This window comes from Globicephala melas, chromosome X (assembly GCF_963455315.2).
Source record: "Globicephala melas chromosome X, mGloMel1.2, whole genome shotgun sequence".
Lineage (NCBI taxonomy): Eukaryota > Metazoa > Chordata > Mammalia > Artiodactyla > Delphinidae > Globicephala > Globicephala melas.
This window is the reverse complement of record NC_083335.1, coordinates 81,643,512-81,662,489: the sequence shown is the minus strand read 5'-3', so window position 1 is coordinate 81,662,489 and position 18,978 is coordinate 81,643,512. Positions and strand designations below refer to the sequence as shown.

Here is an 18,978-nt window from a genome sequence, read left to right as displayed (position 1 = left end):
ATATACCTTAACCCTCGCATTCCTAAGCCTCTCCATAGGCACAAAACACTCTATAAATACCCTTATCCTGTGATGCTCTGCCTTCCTTTTGTTTCCAACTATTTTCCACAAAAGGTAAACATTTTAGATGTACTGGCGCAAAACTTCTGTTTCTGGGAAGGTACTAAGATGATGTGGCGTATATAATTTGTGTATAAGGAGCACTTGCTTTTGGAGGAATCCTTGCACACTCAGTCCTTCACATAAAAGAAGAGCCACTCCTCCTCTGGAGACAGAACACTTCTTTAACATTTACTTCCAGGGTAAGTTCTTAGACCCTTTAGCCAGCAGCTCCATAAAAAAAAAAAAAAAATTCTAACTCCCAATTCAAAAGAAAACTCTAGCTATCAAGATCCCTCAAGAGATTTATGCCTTGATCAGAGAGCTTTACATTTTTTTTTTTTACCACTATCCCATATTCTCTTCTGGTCTATTCTTGCCTCAAGAAGCTGAGCTGTTCTGCTCACCACATACACCATATTACGTACCTTAGTCATTTGGGCTCTCCTTTTTGAGGAGATGGCTGTCTTTTCATAGAAATCAATCAGAAGCAACACTGGGGTGATCCACCTAAAACAGGAGAAATGATTTACTCTGGGCAAGCCAGAAACCTGCACAACATGGGAAAATTTATCTTGATTTCATCAGGTACCTCACAATTTTCAAACCACAAAAGGTATCCAAGATTTGGCCCGTACATGACCCAGAAAACTCCCTGATTCAAGCCCTAAGCTTGAGGGCCCAAATCCCCAGGGCAATAGAAATGAAAACAAGAGAGATTACAGGGTCACTCACTTTGGGGTCTGGACTTCCTTTTGTTCCTTGGCGGCCTGTAGGCAGGGCTGAACCACTTCCAAGAGTTTGATTAGGACATTAAGGATGCCACTAGATTCAACCACCCAAGCACAAGGTAGCTTCAACTCCTGATTGATTAATCAAAGGAAAAAAAATAAAACAAATACCAGCTTCTACTCAGTATCAAGGATTAGCATGGTATAGAACATAAGAGCGAACGCTAATAGAATTGGTTGAATTCAAATTCCATTTCCACCACTTACCAGCTATGTGGTCCGAGATTAGTTACTTAAATTCTCTAGGCCTTGGTTTCCTCAAGGGTCAAAGGGAATAATTTCTATCTCCAAGGTAATTGTGATACACTGTGCCAAAACAGTGGCTGGTACATTAGTATGTGCTTAATATGGAAACTGTTACTAGCATCATTAATATCATTAAGAACTGGTACCTACACTAGTTGAAAAGCTTCTGATTTACAGAGAACCTTTATAACCTTCCAAGGAAGATGGAATAATTAAACACAGCAACATACTTAATGGTTCCCCTTACAAGGGCTACATAAAGTGTTACTGATGTAACAGGAAATCACTGGAAGTAATTTAAATGGCTGACAATAGGTAGTTATTTAAACTAGGGGACATCAAAAAAATGGAATAATATATACATGACGTGGGAGAATATTTGTAACATAATACTGAGAGAAAAGAATACAAAACTTTCTAAATACTCTGATCCCAACTGTTTAAATGTACAGAAAAAAAGACTAGAAGAAAAATATTAGGCTGTCATTTGTGAGTTTATAAAAAAGGGGGGCTCATGAGTGATTTCTTTATATTGTAATGTTTTGGGGGACCCCCAGCATTCAGTACTTTGCAACATTTCCCACAAGTATCTATTCACAAGTGCTATATAATAAGAATCACCACTTTTATCACAAAGGAAAGCCCTGAGACTGTAGACACACAGACTGACACATATATTGGACTTAACTCCTGAGTTGCTATAAGGGTTTACTCCATTAAATCCAGGTTTTACCATTAAACATGATAAGCTAAGAATGAAGAATCACTTGTTCAAGGTTAGGTGCCTCCTAATTCCTATGATGGCTGGAACAAGAACATGTCCTGGCCAAGCCATGCTTTACCTCAAATAATCTGCTGACTGACCAGGTAGGAAAGAAGAGTCAGATTCTATCTGACACCTATTACCAAATTTCCACATCCTACCCCATTCTTTTTGGCTGCTTGTTTTCCTCAGAGAAGCCAAAAATATTCCACAACTTAACTGCTAATAGTCATTCTAAGTACTGTCTTATAATTACACCCCATCCCCCAATCCTCTAAGACCCAATTCAATTAACATTTGTTCTGAGAAGCCCTTCTCTCATTATCCAGAAGTGATGCATACTGCCCCCCCCGAACTCAGATAAAACTGTTTATGCCATTCACGTGGCATAGAATGCTGTATTTTGTACTTAATTGTGTACATTAAAGTCTATTAGAAGCTGTAGGCTATGAAATGCAGACATGTCCTACATTTCTCTCTACCTTCTTCAATGTCTCAAATGGTAAGTGTTTGACGATTCTTTGATGAATGAATCACAAGGACCAAAAGGTCTAAATCTTACCTCAAAAAGCAGTGTTAAAAGCAAGATTCTAGTAGCCAAATTGGAGGCCTGGGGCAGGGTGGCCATCTGACTGATCCACTCTGACACTGTTTTTGTGTCACTCGTTGTCAGGGGAAGAGCGGCTTTGATCAATACATCAGCAGCTTCCCACACCTAGGAAAGCAGAAAAGTGGCCAAGTCAAGAACTGTAGATTGAGTATGATGAGGTATGTCAAAACATTCTCAACCTTGTAAAATACTCCCTCCACCTCTAATACATTCACTGAAGGAGGGGGGTAAATATGAACATATTTACTATAGGGTGTCTGTATCAAAAGATGTATGCTACTAAAGGAGCGCCTCTAAAAAATTATTTTCTTAGGCTAGATTACAAGAAGTCTAAATTAGAAGTTAAAGAAAATGAATGTTTTTAAAAATTTTCTGGTGCATATATAGAGTCAATCCCACAAAGGTTCTACCAACTTAAAATCTTTCACTACACCCGCCCCAGAATTATCATTAAAAACAGAAAACAAAAATCCCAGTTAGAAACATTGGTCTTGCTTTAGTATGCATGTTAAAAATTTCTTGTAATGAATTTTATGTAATTGCTCTTGTCTATTAAGGTTTTAGTTTGCTTAAAATCACTTCTATAAGCTCTTAATATAGATTAAAGATAACTAAACATTGGTCATATCTTGTGGGGGGAAGAAAAAAGGTTTACTCAGTTTGCCTTTTACTCTTGTGATGTTTCCATACACTAAAGCTATGTTTACATACAATACTTACTTTCTTCCTCTGTCTCTAAACTTAAAAAAATATATAAAACAAGATTCCAATGATTTAAATACATAAATCATAAAAAATAGTAAAGGAAATAAAACCAAAATGCTAACTGGCTATGTGGGAATTTAGGGTAATTTATTTCTTATTCTACTTCAACAACTAGCATACACTAATTTCATAATGAGGAAAAACACTGCTTAAAAAAAGACAATAGGTCACAACTACTCATTAGGATGGGGACTCATCTGTCAAAATGGTTGTTGCATAGGAGGAGAGGGAAAAACATTTATTTAGGCCAGGGGGCCTAACTTGGCTCAAGAGTGAGAGACATTTTTGACATTTTAGATGAATCTAAGAAGAGATACCTAGAAAAAGAGAGCTTTGTTTTTTTCTTTCAAAGATATTTTGTGTGTGAAGCAGTTAATTCATGTTTTGCAGGAAAACACTCAAGAAAGAGCTAGATTACTAGATCTACAGAATTCAAAGAAAGAATACATCCATATCAGATAAAATGCAAAGATACTGATTAAAAAAATAAAAAAAGAAACCAGGTTTTGATAGATGGCAGGAAAACCATTTTACATACTCCCCTCTTCTGGCCCCTGGAGAACTTACCTGATTGACTACTTGCTTCAGAATCATGTCTCGATAGTCTGCTCCATTACGTTTGATTGCAGTCATGATCAGATCACACACCCGGTACACTGTGTCTGGGAGCTCATCAAGAAGGTGAAAGCAGCCTGGCAACATGGTATCTGTGAAAGTGTGGAGTTCATCTTGCTCCAATGGATCAGCATCCTGGAACTTCTCTAGACATTTAGCCTCTTCCTCTTCCTGCTTTTCCCGAGCTTTCCGTTCCTCCTCCTCCTTCCGGCAAGCAACTTCCTGGAGGCAGGGAAGGAAGAAAGTGAGAAGACTCTAAAAATGTATCTGCCCTACCATATGAATATTCTCTACCTTCTCCTCAAGCAGGTGATACATTCGTTAGAGTGTGGCAATGAGTATGAGGGCAGCCACACAGGCTAAGGCAAGACAGGCGAAGGACACCTCCAATCCTCAAAGCACTGGCAACTTATGTGCATCATCCTACATCACCCCCCACAAATAGCATTGGTAGACATTGTGCTGCATTCTCTGCAGGTATGGTAAACTGAAGTAATTATTACCTAGATTCCTAGGTAATAAAGACAGCCAAGTTTGGCCTAATGGGTACTACCAAGGACATTTTGGGCCTCTTATTTGACAATAAATATTAATGCTTCATCTGTTTCACTTAAAGCTTCAGGTCAATGTAATGTAGATTACTGATGGCAAGGTTGGGATGAATGAGTATTCACACATGTCTTTGTTTACACTTTAATTCGACCAATTACTCTGCAGTAGTAGCAGAATGTTCATAGAAATACTAAGATTAATGTGTCAGACCCTCTTGGAAGCCCCGTTTCCTAGTTACCTCAGGTGACTCTGCCCTTTGATCCATTGGGATATCCTGTCCCAGAGACATGGCAATTGCTCTCATCATCTGGTCCTCTTCAGACATACTCAGATCCTAAAGAGCAACAACAGAAATTCCAGCAACTACACACACTCCAAGGAACTACACACACAACTCATAAGGAACCAGACATCCTGTGTTCAAGCTTTAGAGAGGAAGAGAAGGGGCTCTGAATGCTGCTCTCTAGAGTCAAACTCAATTAGGCTTACCTGGTCACTTATGAGAACGAGAGGGAAAAATCACAACAAAATTAAATATAGGAAAGGAGCTTCAATGTGACCACCTATTTGGCATCTCACAAAAGAGAGCCTTCCTATTACTTTCTGATTATGCATAATTTAAGAGTTCCTCTGCAAAGTCCAGTAATTTGCATGACTAGGAGACAGAAAGCTTCTGCTCCTTATATTCTAGAGCTATTAGAGTTAGCATACAAAGAAAATTTCGGCACGGAGAAGTAAAGCACATCAGCAGCCAAACCAATGCCATGAAAGATTAGAGCCCCTGAGCCAACTCACCCGAACAACTCCTCCCATGATCGGGGGAGGGTGGGTTAGAAGGTACTCTGTGGCCTGCTCCATGGTGCTGGTGTTCAACAGGGCCTCCATGGCATGTTCTCTTGTGAAGCCCATGTCCATGAGCTACAAAAAGAAGGCAGGATCTCAGAACCATGGTAAAAGAGAAATCCAAATGCATTTTAAAAAGAGGAATCCTTTTAAGATGTAAACAAGTTTTCCTAACTTCATATGAACTGAGAACATTTATAAGGTAAGGCAGTTAGATAACATGAATGATCCTTTCTGCCTGGTGCCTCCATACTATTTACACAGAGCTACACATTGAGGCAAGGAGCCAAGGTGATTCTCAGTTCCATCCTTTAAGAAAATTCACCTAGATGGTTATTATCATTAGGAAGATTATTCTAATTCAAAGACTGAGACTCACACACAGAAGCAAAACTGGGTCCCACTTTTCTTAAAGACAAACTGGCAACAGAACAAGAGCCTGAAAAACTGACCCAGGAAATCTACAACTAGGAAATAATCATGAGATGCATAGAAAAATTTGTAGAAAAAGAAACTATACATCACAGCTTTACAACATCAAATAATAAGAAAATCAACATATCCAGCAGTAAAAGAATGATTAAGAAGTAAAAAAGACCCATTTTCTTAACGACAGCAGTATAAGCCTACATACTGTATGATGTTACTATGTAAAAATTAGGCATAGAACTAAGTGATGAAAAAAAGGACATGACTATTCTGTGTGGTGATATTAAGAATGCCTTTAAAACGTATTTTGCTATATTTCTAACTTTTCTTTAAGTGAGCACTTTTAACTATTATAATAAAAAAAGTTGCATGTACATATAGAAGACATGTTTGAACAGGACTCTAGATATAAAGAGAACACATATACATACACACAAATTGCAAGAGGAGTATGCTAAATGCTGTTTGAGACTGAAATGTGAGGATCTAAGTGCACTCCCCCCACACTTCTAGCCTCCAATATTTTAAAATTTAAAAATGAAAACAAAAGTTTTGTAGGTGACTAAGGTTTCCGAAAGCTCTTGATGGAAAATAAATTTGGGCCACAATATCCCTTCTCTTTATAGATTAATGAGAAAGTAGCTGAGGACAGTTTGCCTCCAAAGAACATGGCAACCACAGCCTACTGAGAATATGTAAAAGACTTCCAATACTAAACAATATGCTTGGGAGGACACAAATCTTTTACCTATTAGGAGTATTGAAACTATTCTCCAGCTTTCTCAAGAGAAAAAAATAAAGAGTAAAAGAGGGAACAAATTTAAACCTATCCCCTAACAGGACCAGGCATTAAGAAACTTAGAAACCCCACAAGCAGTATACTCTCCGGGGCAAAGTCTTGATCCTGGAGTGTGAGGCCAGAACCCCACCTGTTGTAGTTGTTGCTGGTTGACTTGAGGTTCCCGGCGGGAGCCACCTTCCTCTTGTCCTGTATCCTCTTCTCCTCGAGACCCCTCCTTCTCCTTGCTCAGTCTCTCTCGAATGACAGGTTCTCCTCGGAGGATGTGGCACAGGATGGCCAGCATGGACTCAGCCATTCGCCCACCATACACCTTCAAGGGTTTCCGGTTCCACAGGTTCTTGATGCAAGTAAAGGCTGCCTGTAAGTCATTTGAAAGGCTGTGTAAAGATCATTTTGTCTCAATTCAAAACCCCAGGAAGAATAAGTCAAAGACTTATGAGACGGTCCTTCCACAGTCAGTGCCAACAACAAAATCCTAGGCAATACTGAGGTTGGGGGGGCCCAAGGAAGTACAGAGAAGGGGCATTTAACCCAACCTGGAAGTACCAATCTGAAGTTTACAGTTCAAATGTTTACACCACAGAAAATTATCAAGTGGTCTCTATCCCATTCTGCAAGGCAGCCCTATCTGGGAGTAGGAGCCAGTGGTTCTCTACCGAATCGAGTTATTTCACTAAGGAGGACAAAACAGAGTGGGAGCTACCCAGTTGGCATGAGAAATTGCTCTTGGTTTTAGAATGCTAACTACTCACTTTCTGAGTTACCACAAGGAAGCGGAGGGCACTGAATTGTGGAAAGTTCTGAACACCTCCAGGCAATTTGGCAGGCAGTGAATGTGGAGATTCAAGCACCGTGGTGGGATTCACCATCTTTTCCACCAGCATTAGCCAGGCATCTAGGAATTCTCCTGTGCCATCAGGTAAGTCTGAATGTTCTAATCCCTCTGCAACAGGAACTTTGCCTCCCATGGACAGAGCCCAATTGAATGTTCTAAATTCAAATAAGAGAAAGTATAGAGATAGAATATTAGTATTTTAGATTGGGGATGGGGAGAGAAAGGGACACATTCGAAAGCTTCCCAGTCCCTCCTCTTGGAGCTATTGCTTCCAGTCTGTCCAACATTTATTAGCTTTACCCCCCCCCCCCGCTTTTTTTTACTTTAAGTATAGCTGGTTTACAATGTTGTGTTAGTTTCTGGTATACAGCAATTCAGTTATATATATATATAAAAACTTCTTTTTCCTTATAGGTAATTACAAGATGTTGAATACAGAGCTTTACCTTTTATTTGGGTTTTTATTCCAGCTTTATTGATATATTATTGACATATATTTGTTATACACATATATGGCAAAATTACTACCACTTCTAGCTTTACTTTTAAAGCCAAAACAAACAAAAACCCCAAAGTGAAACTTAGCTTAGAATCTTCTGATCAAAAGAAGCAGAAAAATGATCATATTCAGAGAAACAGCAGCAAAGGACAAGTCTATTAGAAAAATATGTACCAGACATTACAAGCCAAATGAAGAAAAACAGAGACCCTTACAAACATTCCTAGGACAGGCTGAATCACACCCTCCAGGAAGATGGAGATACATACAGTTAGTTCCTGAAACGTGAAAGGGTATACCCAATGGCTGTCTCTATGTATCTCACTGTCACAGGATAGGTGGCTTAGAAAGTTGTGGGCTGCTAAGGCACACAGAAAAGACCAAACTCCAAACAATGCTTCTCTGTAAAGCAACATGATCCTTACTCAAAAAGAGCATTGTGGCCTCCAGAGCAGAGAAATTTCTGCAGCATGAGGTGGTAGGGATACTTCCTCTCATCAAACAGCATTGGGGATGTAAAACCAACTGAACAGATGAAGAATGTCAGCCTGGAAGAGGGAAAAAGCAAAAAGTTAACCTTCTCTGAGGCAGACACAGAAGCGATGGGAAATTCAAGTAAAAGTCAAAAGTAAAATTTAATATTGCACTGGGTGACTAGTTTGGATATTAAAATTTCTAAGGCAGGGCTTCCCTGGTGGCGCAGTGGTTGAGAGTCCGCCTGCCGATGCAGGGGACACGGGTTCGTGCCCTGGTCCGGGAAGATCCCACATGCCGCGGAGTGGCTGGGCCCGTGAGCCATGGCCGCTGAGCCTGCGCGTCCGCTCCGCAACAGGAGAGGCCACAACAGAGAGAGGCCCGCGTACCGCAAAAAAAAAAAAAAAAAATTTCTAAGGCAAAAAAGGGTGACAGTTCCCACCTACTAGTAAATACGAGGTTATTGGAATGCAGTTTGATTACAAATGCTTTTAAAATTTCTATATCTTAGACTAGGCAGAACCAAAACAAGTAGCTTAAACAGTATTTGGGGTACACATTTAAGAGTAAAACAAGGGACCTCCAAGTCCTCTAATTCAGTGGCTCACTCTACATTCAAGTGGAGAAGGAACCAATTAGATTCTGCATCTCAAGCGGAACCTCACCTGAAGCGTGGAGTAGGTGTATATGGTGGAGGCTGCCAAGATAAGCCCTTTGTGAGGAGCTTAGTGAGAGCTGAGGCAGTTGATCGAGCAGCGGGTGTTGGTGCTGTGGTGGTGCTGGCAGCATGATGGCTCCTTCTCTGGCGGACAGGAGACCCCACACAAAGTTTAACAAGGAGTCCAAATAGTTCAGCCAGTGCTCTGCCTAATCTAGAGGAAGCTGGAACCCAAAAGTCAGAATAAGGCTGTATAGTACTTTCAGAATGGTTTCATTATAACAGACACATTACTGTTAATACATTTTAATGACTGACTACTCCCTCCCACTCAAACATTCTATGGAACACCTGGACTTGTCTCTACATATGATATCTGAAAAGGAAGCTCCACAGGGAATAAATGCCTCTTTTGAAGGCAGGAGACAGAGAAGTATGTTGGCATTCAATATATAATAAATATGAAAGACAAACAAGATAAGCACTCACACTGTTAGGAGATATAAACTGAAACCACCTTTGTAGAAAGCAATACACAATATGAACTTATTAAGTAAATGATATATCTATGTATTGAATTATGGAGTCACTTAAAATGCCTACAGAGAACTTTAAAAATGGCAAAAATGCTAACAACTTAAGACCAGAAAAGAACATCTGTAATATACTAGTAACGTCTCATCACAACATTAAATGTATGGTCCCCAAAGGAAAAAAGATTGTTAGGAAAAGCATAAAAACTTAAAAAGCGGTCTTCTTATAAAAATCTTGTAAGGTGTTAGGTAGATTACAAGTATTTCAAATTTTCATCTTTGTAGGATGCTTTTTGGTATATACTGCTGAACCAAAAAAGCAGAATCCTGGGGCTTCCCTGGTGGTGCAGTGGTTGAGAGTCCGCCTGCCGATGCAGGGGACATGGGTTCGTGCCCTGGTCCGGGAAGATCCCACATGCCGCGGAGAGGCTGGGCCCGTGAGCCATGGCCGCTGAGCCTGCGTGTCCGGAGCCTGTGCTCCGCAACGGGAGAGGCCACAACAGTGAGAGGCCCGCGTAACGAAAAAAAGAAAAAAAAAAAAAAAAAAAAAGCAGAATCCAAATATAAACATGTAAAGGAGATGTACAGAAAAAGGGAAAGAAAATATATCTAAACACATTATATTTGGGTAATTTCCTTGCTTTCCTTAAAACATTTCTCTGTACTTTTTCTATAGTGAATATTTATTACTCTTAAAATCACAAATGAAAACGCTGTCACAGAATGCCTGAAATAAACATTATTTCATCACGATTCAGGTCTGAATCAAAGCACATCTCTTAATTATATACATGTATATATGAACCCACTGTAAACAAATAGGCTCTACTTGAACTGGTGCCACATATCGTACCCCAAAACTCAGTAAGCTCTGAGATATACAGCATAAGAAGAAAGGAACAGGTCTCTTCTTTTTCCCAATCCACCCAAATTAGGATCTCCCAATCCTAATGAGGGATCAGGCTACAGATACTCGCACTGCCTGGCTGGAGGTTGCGTGGGCCTAGACTCTGAAAGCCTAATGCATGTACACATTAAGTTTGTACTTTTCCACCACCGTTTTCAGGTGAACAGACAGCAAAGTGGCTCAAAGGTAGTCAGCAAGGATAAAAGAGAAAAACAAAAGGCCAGTAACCACAGAGAAACAGACATCAAAAGCATGGGCTGGGCCCACACAGAAACCCCAGAATGTGCCAAGGTCACAGAGGTCTAACAAAGAAAGGGGAGATAAACATTAGCATCTTCTTGGATGGTCAGTTTTCCTTCAATTTGGGGAAAGTGGCAGTAGACTTTCAAATTAAAACAAAGGAGCAGAATTAAACAAGTTAAAACAGAACATAAAATTCAAGGGGGTTTAAAGTAACAAATGGAAACACCAAAGGCCAAGTTTTGCTTGCTTTTGGGCAGAGCCCCCAATTCCCAGGAGTTGTCTACATTTTCCTTCACATTAAGGTGTCAGAAAGTGGCAAATGTACAAAATTGGTAGAGGTACAGAACATAGAAAATAGGCTCCCCACTGATTTTACATTAAGGGGCAAAAGATGGCAAAGACAGATCAGTGCACATCTTTATTCACTGTTTTGGTTGCACCACACAGCACGCGGAATCCTAGTTCCCTGACCAGGGATTGAACCTGCACCCCCCACAGTGGAAGTGCAGAGTCTCAACCACTGGACCGCCAGGGAAGTCCCCAGTGCACATCTTTAATGTGGTCTTGCATCATATTACTGTAGTCTCCACAGAGCTGGCAAAGTAACTACTACAACACAGATCAACTATGTCACTTGCCAGCTACATCTGAGGGACAGAGAAAGGAAAAGGAGACTGAGTGCAGTAGCCAGACAGGTAACAGGAAAGCAGGAGGGCTTAATATTAATACCACAAAAGCCAAGAAAGGAGTATTTTGAGAAGGAGGTGATAGGTCAACCATCATGCTGCGGAAAAGTGAGAAGTGGACTGAAAAGTATCCAATGGACTTAGCAACAAGGAGGTTACAGATACCTTGGTGAGACATTTCAGGGAAACGGTAGGAGCAGAGGTTATTTGCAGTAGTAGAAGAGTGAGCAGGAAGAAAAGGAGGGGTAGACTTGGCTTTCAGAAAGCGATTCTCTCATCTCTGTATCCCTAACAGTTAGTACAGAGCCTGTCACATGGCAGACACCTGAAAATGAGCCACCAAGTTTAAAACTTCCTTAAAGGAAACAATACAGCCATACCAGGCTCTAAAAGGGAGCAGAAGGAAGAGAATCACTCACCTGACAATAACGGCTTGATTTGCTTGATTCTGGCAGCCATGGCAGGTGTAATTTTAGATTTGCCCTTAGAGTCTGAAGCAGTAGGTTCATCTGTCTCCATAGGAGCCAGCGTGTCACCATCAAGCCCAATGCCTTCCAACAAGCCCTGGGTAGAAGCATCCATACTTCCAGTGGTTCCATCCTGTTCCCCATCTGTAGACATAAGAGGGGAGCAATAAGACCATGTTGAGCCAGCACTCACCTGGTTCCTTGTTCTGAAGAGTCCAAAGAAAGAGCTATCTATAGTGCTTGTTACTCTTTAAGTGTCCACAACTTCCTAAATCTGAAAAGAAAAAACCACAAAACTGTACTTCTTTCCCTGGAGTCCTTCTAAGTAGCTAACACTGACATCTTCCAATGAGAGCATGTTAAAAGTCTTAACTTTCAAGGACTACCTTGGAAGACTGTAGGCACACTGCATGACCCAGAAACTTCACATAAACTACAGTGTGTGTGGTGACCCCATGCACTCAAGGCGCACACCCTGCTAGAATTTTAGAGCTCGTTAATAAACTCAGTTTGGACATCACAGATTACCACTGGAGAAATATATTTCTTAGAATTTAAGATTTTTGTATATGAAGGTGAGATGAGTCTTTTCTGGGGGGGGGGCGTGTGCTCTTGACCTAAGAATCAGCATTAGGCAAACTATAAAACACATCAAATTTTCTGTGTAATATTCTGGAAAAACTATGTGGAAATGAAGACACCTTTGTTAAATGTGTGAAAGAAACTGCTGGGAAAAAATGTATCTAAATTGTTATGCAAGGCAATTCTTTGACTGCGAGTCTAATTTCGTTCTTGGTTTTTAGTAAATTATTTTATTCTTTCCTTGACTTAAAGTTGGTATATTTAAGACTCTGACAAAATTTGTGATTCTAACATTTGGTTTCATCCATTTTCGTGTATATTTTATTAATTCTGTCCCCTTCCTCCACAATACAATAATTAGCTGTCATATAAATCCTTATTTGTTGTTTCAAAACTTATGTCTGCTTTTTTATTAGTTCCTTATCATTTTCTCTATCTTTAGCAATCTCAATACAATTTTTAAGCATACCTTTTTTCTAACATCTTTATTGGAGTATAATTGCTTTACAATGGTGTGTAAGTTTCTGCTTTATAACAAAGTGAATCAGTTATACATATACATATGTTCCCATATCTCTTCCCTCTTGTGTCTCCCTCCCTCCCACCCTCCCTATCCCACGCCTCTAGGTGGTCACAAACCACCAAGCTGATCTCCCTGTGCTATGCGGCTGCTTCCCACTAGCTATCTATTTGGTAGTGCGTATATGTCAATGCCGCTCTCTCAGTTCATCCCAGCTTACCCTTCCCCCTCCCCGTGTCCTCAAGCCCATTCTCTATGTCAGTGTCTTTATTCCTGTCCTGTCCCTGGGTTCTTCAAGACCATTTTTTTTTAGATTCTATATATATGTGTTAGCATACGGTATTTGTTTTGCTCTTTCTGACTTACTTCACTCTGTATGACAGTCTCTAGGTCCATCCACCTCACTACAAATAACTCAGTTTCATTTCTTTTCATGGCTGAGTAATATTCCATTGTATATATGTGCCACATCTTCTTTATCCATTCATCTGTCGATGGACACTTAGGTTGCTTCCATGTCCTGGCTATTGTAAATAGAGCTGCAATGAACACTGTGGTACGTGACTCTTTTTGAATTATGGTTTTCTCAAGGTATATGCCCAGTAGTAGGATTGCTGGGTCATATGGTAGTTCTATTTTTAGTTTTTTAAGGAACCTCCATACTGTTCTCTATAGTGGCTGTATCAGTTTACATTCCCACCAACATTGCAAGAGGGTTCCCTTTTCTCCACACCCTCTCCAGCATTTATTGTTTGTAGTATTTTTTTTTTTTTTTGTGGTACGCGGGCCTCTCACTGTTGTGGCCTCTCCCATTGCGGAGCACAGGCTCCGGACGCGGAGGCCCAGCGGCCATGGCTCACGGGCCCAGCCACTCCGCGGCATGTGGGATCTTCCCGGACCGGGGCACGAACCCACGTCCCCTGCATCGGCAGGCGGACTCTCAACCACTGCACCACCAGGGAAGCCCTGTTTGTAGATTTTCTGATGATGGCCATTCTGACTGGTATGAGGTGATACCTCATTGTAATTTTGATTTGCATTTCTCTAATGATTAATGAGCATTCTTGCATGTGTTTGTTGGCAATCTGTGTATCTTCTTTGGAGAAATGTCTATTTAGGTCTTCTGCCCATTTTTGGATTGGGTTATTTGTTTTCTGGATATTGAGCTGCATGAGCTGCTTGTATATTTTGGAGATCAATCCTTTGTCAGTTGCTTCGTTTGCAAATATTTTCTCCTATTCTGAGGGTTGTCTTTTCATCTTGTTTATGGTTCTCCTTTGCTATGCAAAAGCTTTTAAGTTTCATTAGGTCCCATTTGGTTATTTTTGTTTTTATTTCCATTTCTCATAGGAGGTGGGGTCAAAAAGGATCTTGCTGTGATTTATGTCATAGAGTGTTCTGCCTATGTTTTCCTCTAAGAGTTTTATAGTGTCTGGCCTTTCATTTAGGTCTTTAATCCATTTTGAGTTTATTTTTGTGTATGGTCTTAGGGAGTGTTCTAATTCCATTCTTCTCCATGTAGCTATCCAGTTTTCCCAGCACCACTTATTGAAGAGACTGTCTTTTCTCCATTGTATATTCTTGCCTCCTTTATCAAAGATAAGGTGACCATATGTGCATGGGTTTATCTCTGTGATAGGTTTTTATACACAGAATATCTTCACTGTTTTCTTAATAGTTTATCAAATTCATTTTCTCCTTGATGCAGAGTATAGGAGAAAAAAACTTTCTAGAAAAGCTACTTTTATTAATTTTAGGTTTGCTGCATTACGGTCAGAAGATTGTATTGGGTGGGCCAAAAGGTTCGTTCGTTTTTTCCCATAAGATGGCTCCAGTAGCACTTAGTTGTCTTTAACTTCCTTCAAAACAATTTTGTTAGATTTTATGTGACAGCTGTCATATCAGCACACATTTAAAAAGAGACTTATCAAAATTGGTGAATTTCTGTGTAGCCATTTTAATACTGAAGATGGGAGGGGGAAAAAAAGCAACATTTTCAGCATATTATGCTTTATTATTTCAAGAAATGTAAAAACGCAACTGAAATGCACAAAACGATTTGTGCGGTGTATGGAGAAGGTGCTGTGACTGATTGAATGTGTCAAAAGTGGTTTGCGAAGTTTCATGTTGGAGATTTCTCACTGGATGGTGCTCCACTGTCGGGCAGACCAGTTGAAGTTGACAGCGATCAAACCGAGATATTAGTTGAGAACAATCAACGTTATACCACGCGGGAGATAGCCAACATACTCAAAATATCCAAATCAAGCACTGACATTCATTTTTGCACCAGCCTGTTTATGTGAATCGCTTTGATGTTTGGGTTCCACGTAGGTTAAGCGAAAAAAAACAATTCTTGACTGTATTTCTGCATGCGATTCTCTACTTAAACGTAACAAAAATGTTCCATTTTTAAACAAATTGTGACGGGCGATGAAAGTGGATATTGTACAATAATGTGGGACGGAAGAGATCGTGGGGGCAAGCGAAATGAACCACCACCAACCACACCAAATACCGGTCTTCATCCAAAGAAGGTGATGTGTATATGGTGGGACTGGAAGGGAGTGCTCTATTATGAGCTCCTTCTGGAAAACCAAATGATTGATTCCAACAAGTACTCCTCCCAATTAGACCAACTGAAAGCGGTACTCGACGAAAAGTGTCCAGAATTAGTCAACAGAAAACGCATAATCTTCCATCAATGTAATCCAAGACCATATGTTTCTTTGATGACCAGGTAAAAACTGTTACAGCTTGGCTGGGAAGTTCTGATTCATCTGCCCTATTCACCAGACATTGCACCTTCGGATTTCCATTTATTTCGGTCTTTACAAAATCCTCTTAATGTAAAAAATTTCAATTCCCTGGAAGACTGTAAAAGGCACCTGGAACAAGTTCTTTGCTCAAAGAGATAAAAAGTTTTGGGAAGATGGAATTATGAAGTTGCATGAAAAATGGCAGAAGGTAGTGGAACAAAAGGGTGCATACGTTGTTCAAAAAAGTTCTTGGTGAAAATGAAAAATGTGTCTTGTATTTTTACTTAAAACAAAAAACGAAGGCACTCTTTGGCCCACCCAATGTAATTTCTGCTTACTGCATTTTGCAACTTCTATTGTAATATAACATAAAAGCTATTTTATAAAACGGCACTGTCCAAGAGAAATATAATGTGAACCACATATGTAATTAAAAAATCTCTAGTAACCACTTAAAAAGTAAAAAACAGCTATAATTTTTAATACATTTAACCCAATATAATAAAATTATTTTAACATGTAATCAAATATAAAAATGACTGAGCATACATTTTTAAATTAAGTATTTAAAAAAACAGGTATCAGTGTTATGCTTACAGAGCATCTCAATACAGACATTAAGTTTTCATTAATCAATCTATATTTATATTTCATATAATTTACTGGGGAAAAAAAGATTCACATACCCAAGTTTTCCAAACATACTTAAAAGTCCTCCAACAACTGAATAGAGTTAATAGTTGTTATATTTAAATTAATAGGGGCTTCCCTGGTGGCGCAGTGGTTGAGAGTCCGCCTACCGATGCAGGGGACACGGGTTCGTGCCCTGGTCCGGGAAGATCCCACATGCCGTGGAGCGGCTGGGCCCGTGAGCCATGGCCGCTGAGCCTGCGCACCCGGAGCCTGTGCTCCACAATGGGAGAGGCCACAGCAGTGAGAGGCCCGCGTACCGCAAAAAACAAACAAAAACCCCAAACAACAACAACAAAAATTAATAAAAATTCAGTTTTCTCCATCCAACCTATGACTTCATCTTAACTACATCTTCAACAACCCTGTTTCCAAATAAGGTCACATTATGAGGTGCTGGGGGTTAGTACTTCAACATATAATTTTTGGGGGCGGGCACACAATTCAACCCATAACACCCTCCACTTAACAAGAGGGGAGAGAGAGAAAAAGAGAGAGAGACAGACAGACAGGGGTGGGTGGTGGGTGGAGGTGGGGGGGAGTGTGAGGCAGCACGCACAAGGACAAGAGGAAGGAAGGAGGGAGAGCGAGGGAGCAAAGAAGAAAGAAAATTCAGTTTTTTAGTTGTATTAGCCACATTACAAGTAGTAATGTAAAATAGCCACATTACACGTGGCTGGTGGCTACCATATTGGACAGTGTGGGTCTAAAGTGCTCCACAGCCACTTAGAATAGTCATTTACCATTTTAACGTAAGAAATTAAGCTTCTGAAAAATAAGCATACAAAAAATTAAAGACCCACTATAATCTTTGTTACTGTAATTTCTAAGAATCAATCTTACATTCTCAAAAAAACTACATATAAAGATGTTCAGTTTTCAAAATAGTACATTAGAAACTTAACAGGGAATGGTTAATTCATGGTACCTTTACATGGCACTTAATATTAAGTGAAAAGAGACCTGTAAAATATTACGTCTAAGATAATCACAACTATGTTAATAAAACATACCTTCAGGGAAAAAGATTAGCAGATATTTCCAAAATATTTTTTGTGGTATAAATATCGGTGATTCTTCTTTCTACTACATTTTCTAATTTTTATCATTGTGGGTATGTATTTTTTTAATAGAAAAAATAACTGAAAATAGTTTAATTTTAAAATAAATAATTAAAAATTAATGAATGGAAAAAACTGAAGACTACAGATAATAGACCTATAAAGACAGAGACAGACAGAACTTAAGAGAATTAATGGCTAGGATTTTAGTTTCTTGGAGTTACCTGATCTTTTTCCGCCCTGGGTCGTACCTGCCTTCTCATCCTTTGGAACCAGTTTCTGCATGTCCGCCTGACCAAATTCACACCCAGATGGCAGGCTGCAAGAAGAGAAACAGTGAGCAAAAAAACCTCTGATAACTCATCTTTTTAATATTGTGCTTGGTCTCTGACCTGCTTGGCTGACACTATCCCCCTCCTATAGCAGGTAAGTTAACCTAATAAAACATCTGCAATGACGGAATTCCTGAGGTAGTACTCAACAGGTTTCCAACTCAACTCTTTATATCTGGCTAACAACAGGACCAAACTGTAAACACCCACCATGCTGACACAGCATAATTGAGATATCAGGTCAAAGATGACACATTTGTAAGGAAGTCCTTTGGCTTATAAGTGGGAAGGACAATGCTATTGGTTAAATGTGTGTCTCCTCAAAATTCAAATGCTGAAATCCTAATGTCTGATGAGATGTATTAGTAGTAAGGCCTTTGGTAGGTGCTTAAGTCTTAAGAGTAGAACCCTCATGAATGGAACTACTGCCTTATAAAAGAGGCTCCAGAGAGATTCCTAGTCCCTTTTGCCATGTGAGAATACAATGAGAAGTCTGCAATGTGGAAGACAGCCCTCACCCAACCATGCAGACTTCCAGCCTCCAGAACTCTGAGCAATAAATTTCTGTTGTTTATAAGGACCCAATCTGTGGATTTTGTTATAGCAGCCCGAATGAACTAAGACAGACAAGGAGGCCTCTGAACTCTTTACCTTTCTATCCTTGACCAAAGTATTACCCCAGGCTCACTAAGCTTAGTTTTTCTGTTAGCAAAGACAACAGAGATAGTAAAAGAGATGACCATTTCCTTACCTGTTTGGGGTACACAGGGAGAGAAGGACAGTGCTTTCCCACACCAGGGAACAGTATAACTGGCTCAGCTTGCTCAGAACACTCAGACCCAACTGAGAGCCCCACTGGTTTACGGAGATGGAACGAATTTCACTCTGTAGCCAAAGTAAAAAAGGTGATCTTTGGGATGCCCTCTGAACATTTATATTCAAAATCAACTTTTAGTTATTTACAAGGGATAAGGGATTCTACTTTTCCTTCCTTACTATTCTCAGAGTTGTGTACTTCATCAAAATTTCCACACTTAAGAGATCATAGTTCCAGAGGGTATTCTTGTACAATATTTACAATATGTCTCTAACATCCCTTCTCATTTCTTCTTTGTAAAGTGAAAAACAGGAGTCACAGGCAACTCTGTTCTTCTAAATGGAAGAAACAGTTTTATAGACTCATTGGCAGCTTACTAATTTTTTTAGATGGTGAGGGG

General features: G+C 39.8%; 1 protein-coding gene across 11 annotated transcripts in view; it reads right to left on the bottom strand.

Moving 5' to 3' along the window:
* HUWE1 (HECT, UBA and WWE domain containing E3 ubiquitin protein ligase 1) overlaps window positions 1-18,978 on the bottom strand; it is a 143,320-nt gene that overhangs the window by 43,954 nt on the left and 80,388 nt on the right. For 9 of the 11 annotated variants that reach the window (XM_030851006.2, XM_060293066.1, XM_060293062.1 and 6 more), the window contains 13 exons: window positions 18,513-18,646; window positions 17,654-17,748; window positions 11,770-11,961; window positions 8,989-9,205; window positions 8,275-8,397; window positions 7,268-7,505; window positions 6,643-6,873; window positions 5,237-5,359; window positions 4,680-4,775; window positions 3,842-4,111; window positions 2,462-2,614; window positions 835-962; window positions 528-609 (listed from right to left, as the gene is read on the bottom strand). In XM_030851006.2, coding sequence (XP_030706866.1) covers window positions 528-609; window positions 835-962; window positions 2,462-2,614; window positions 3,842-4,111; window positions 4,680-4,775; window positions 5,237-5,359; window positions 6,643-6,873; window positions 7,268-7,505; window positions 8,275-8,397; window positions 8,989-9,205; window positions 11,770-11,961; window positions 17,654-17,748; window positions 18,513-18,646 — 2,082 coding nt within the window. The remainder of the gene's footprint in view (window positions 1-527; window positions 610-834; window positions 963-2,461; window positions 2,615-3,841; window positions 4,112-4,679; window positions 4,776-5,236; window positions 5,360-6,642; window positions 6,874-7,267; window positions 7,506-8,274; window positions 8,398-8,988; window positions 9,206-11,769; window positions 11,962-17,653; window positions 17,749-18,512; window positions 18,647-18,978) is intronic. The other 2 variants (XM_060293065.1, XM_070044758.1) reach the window with 1 other exon arrangement.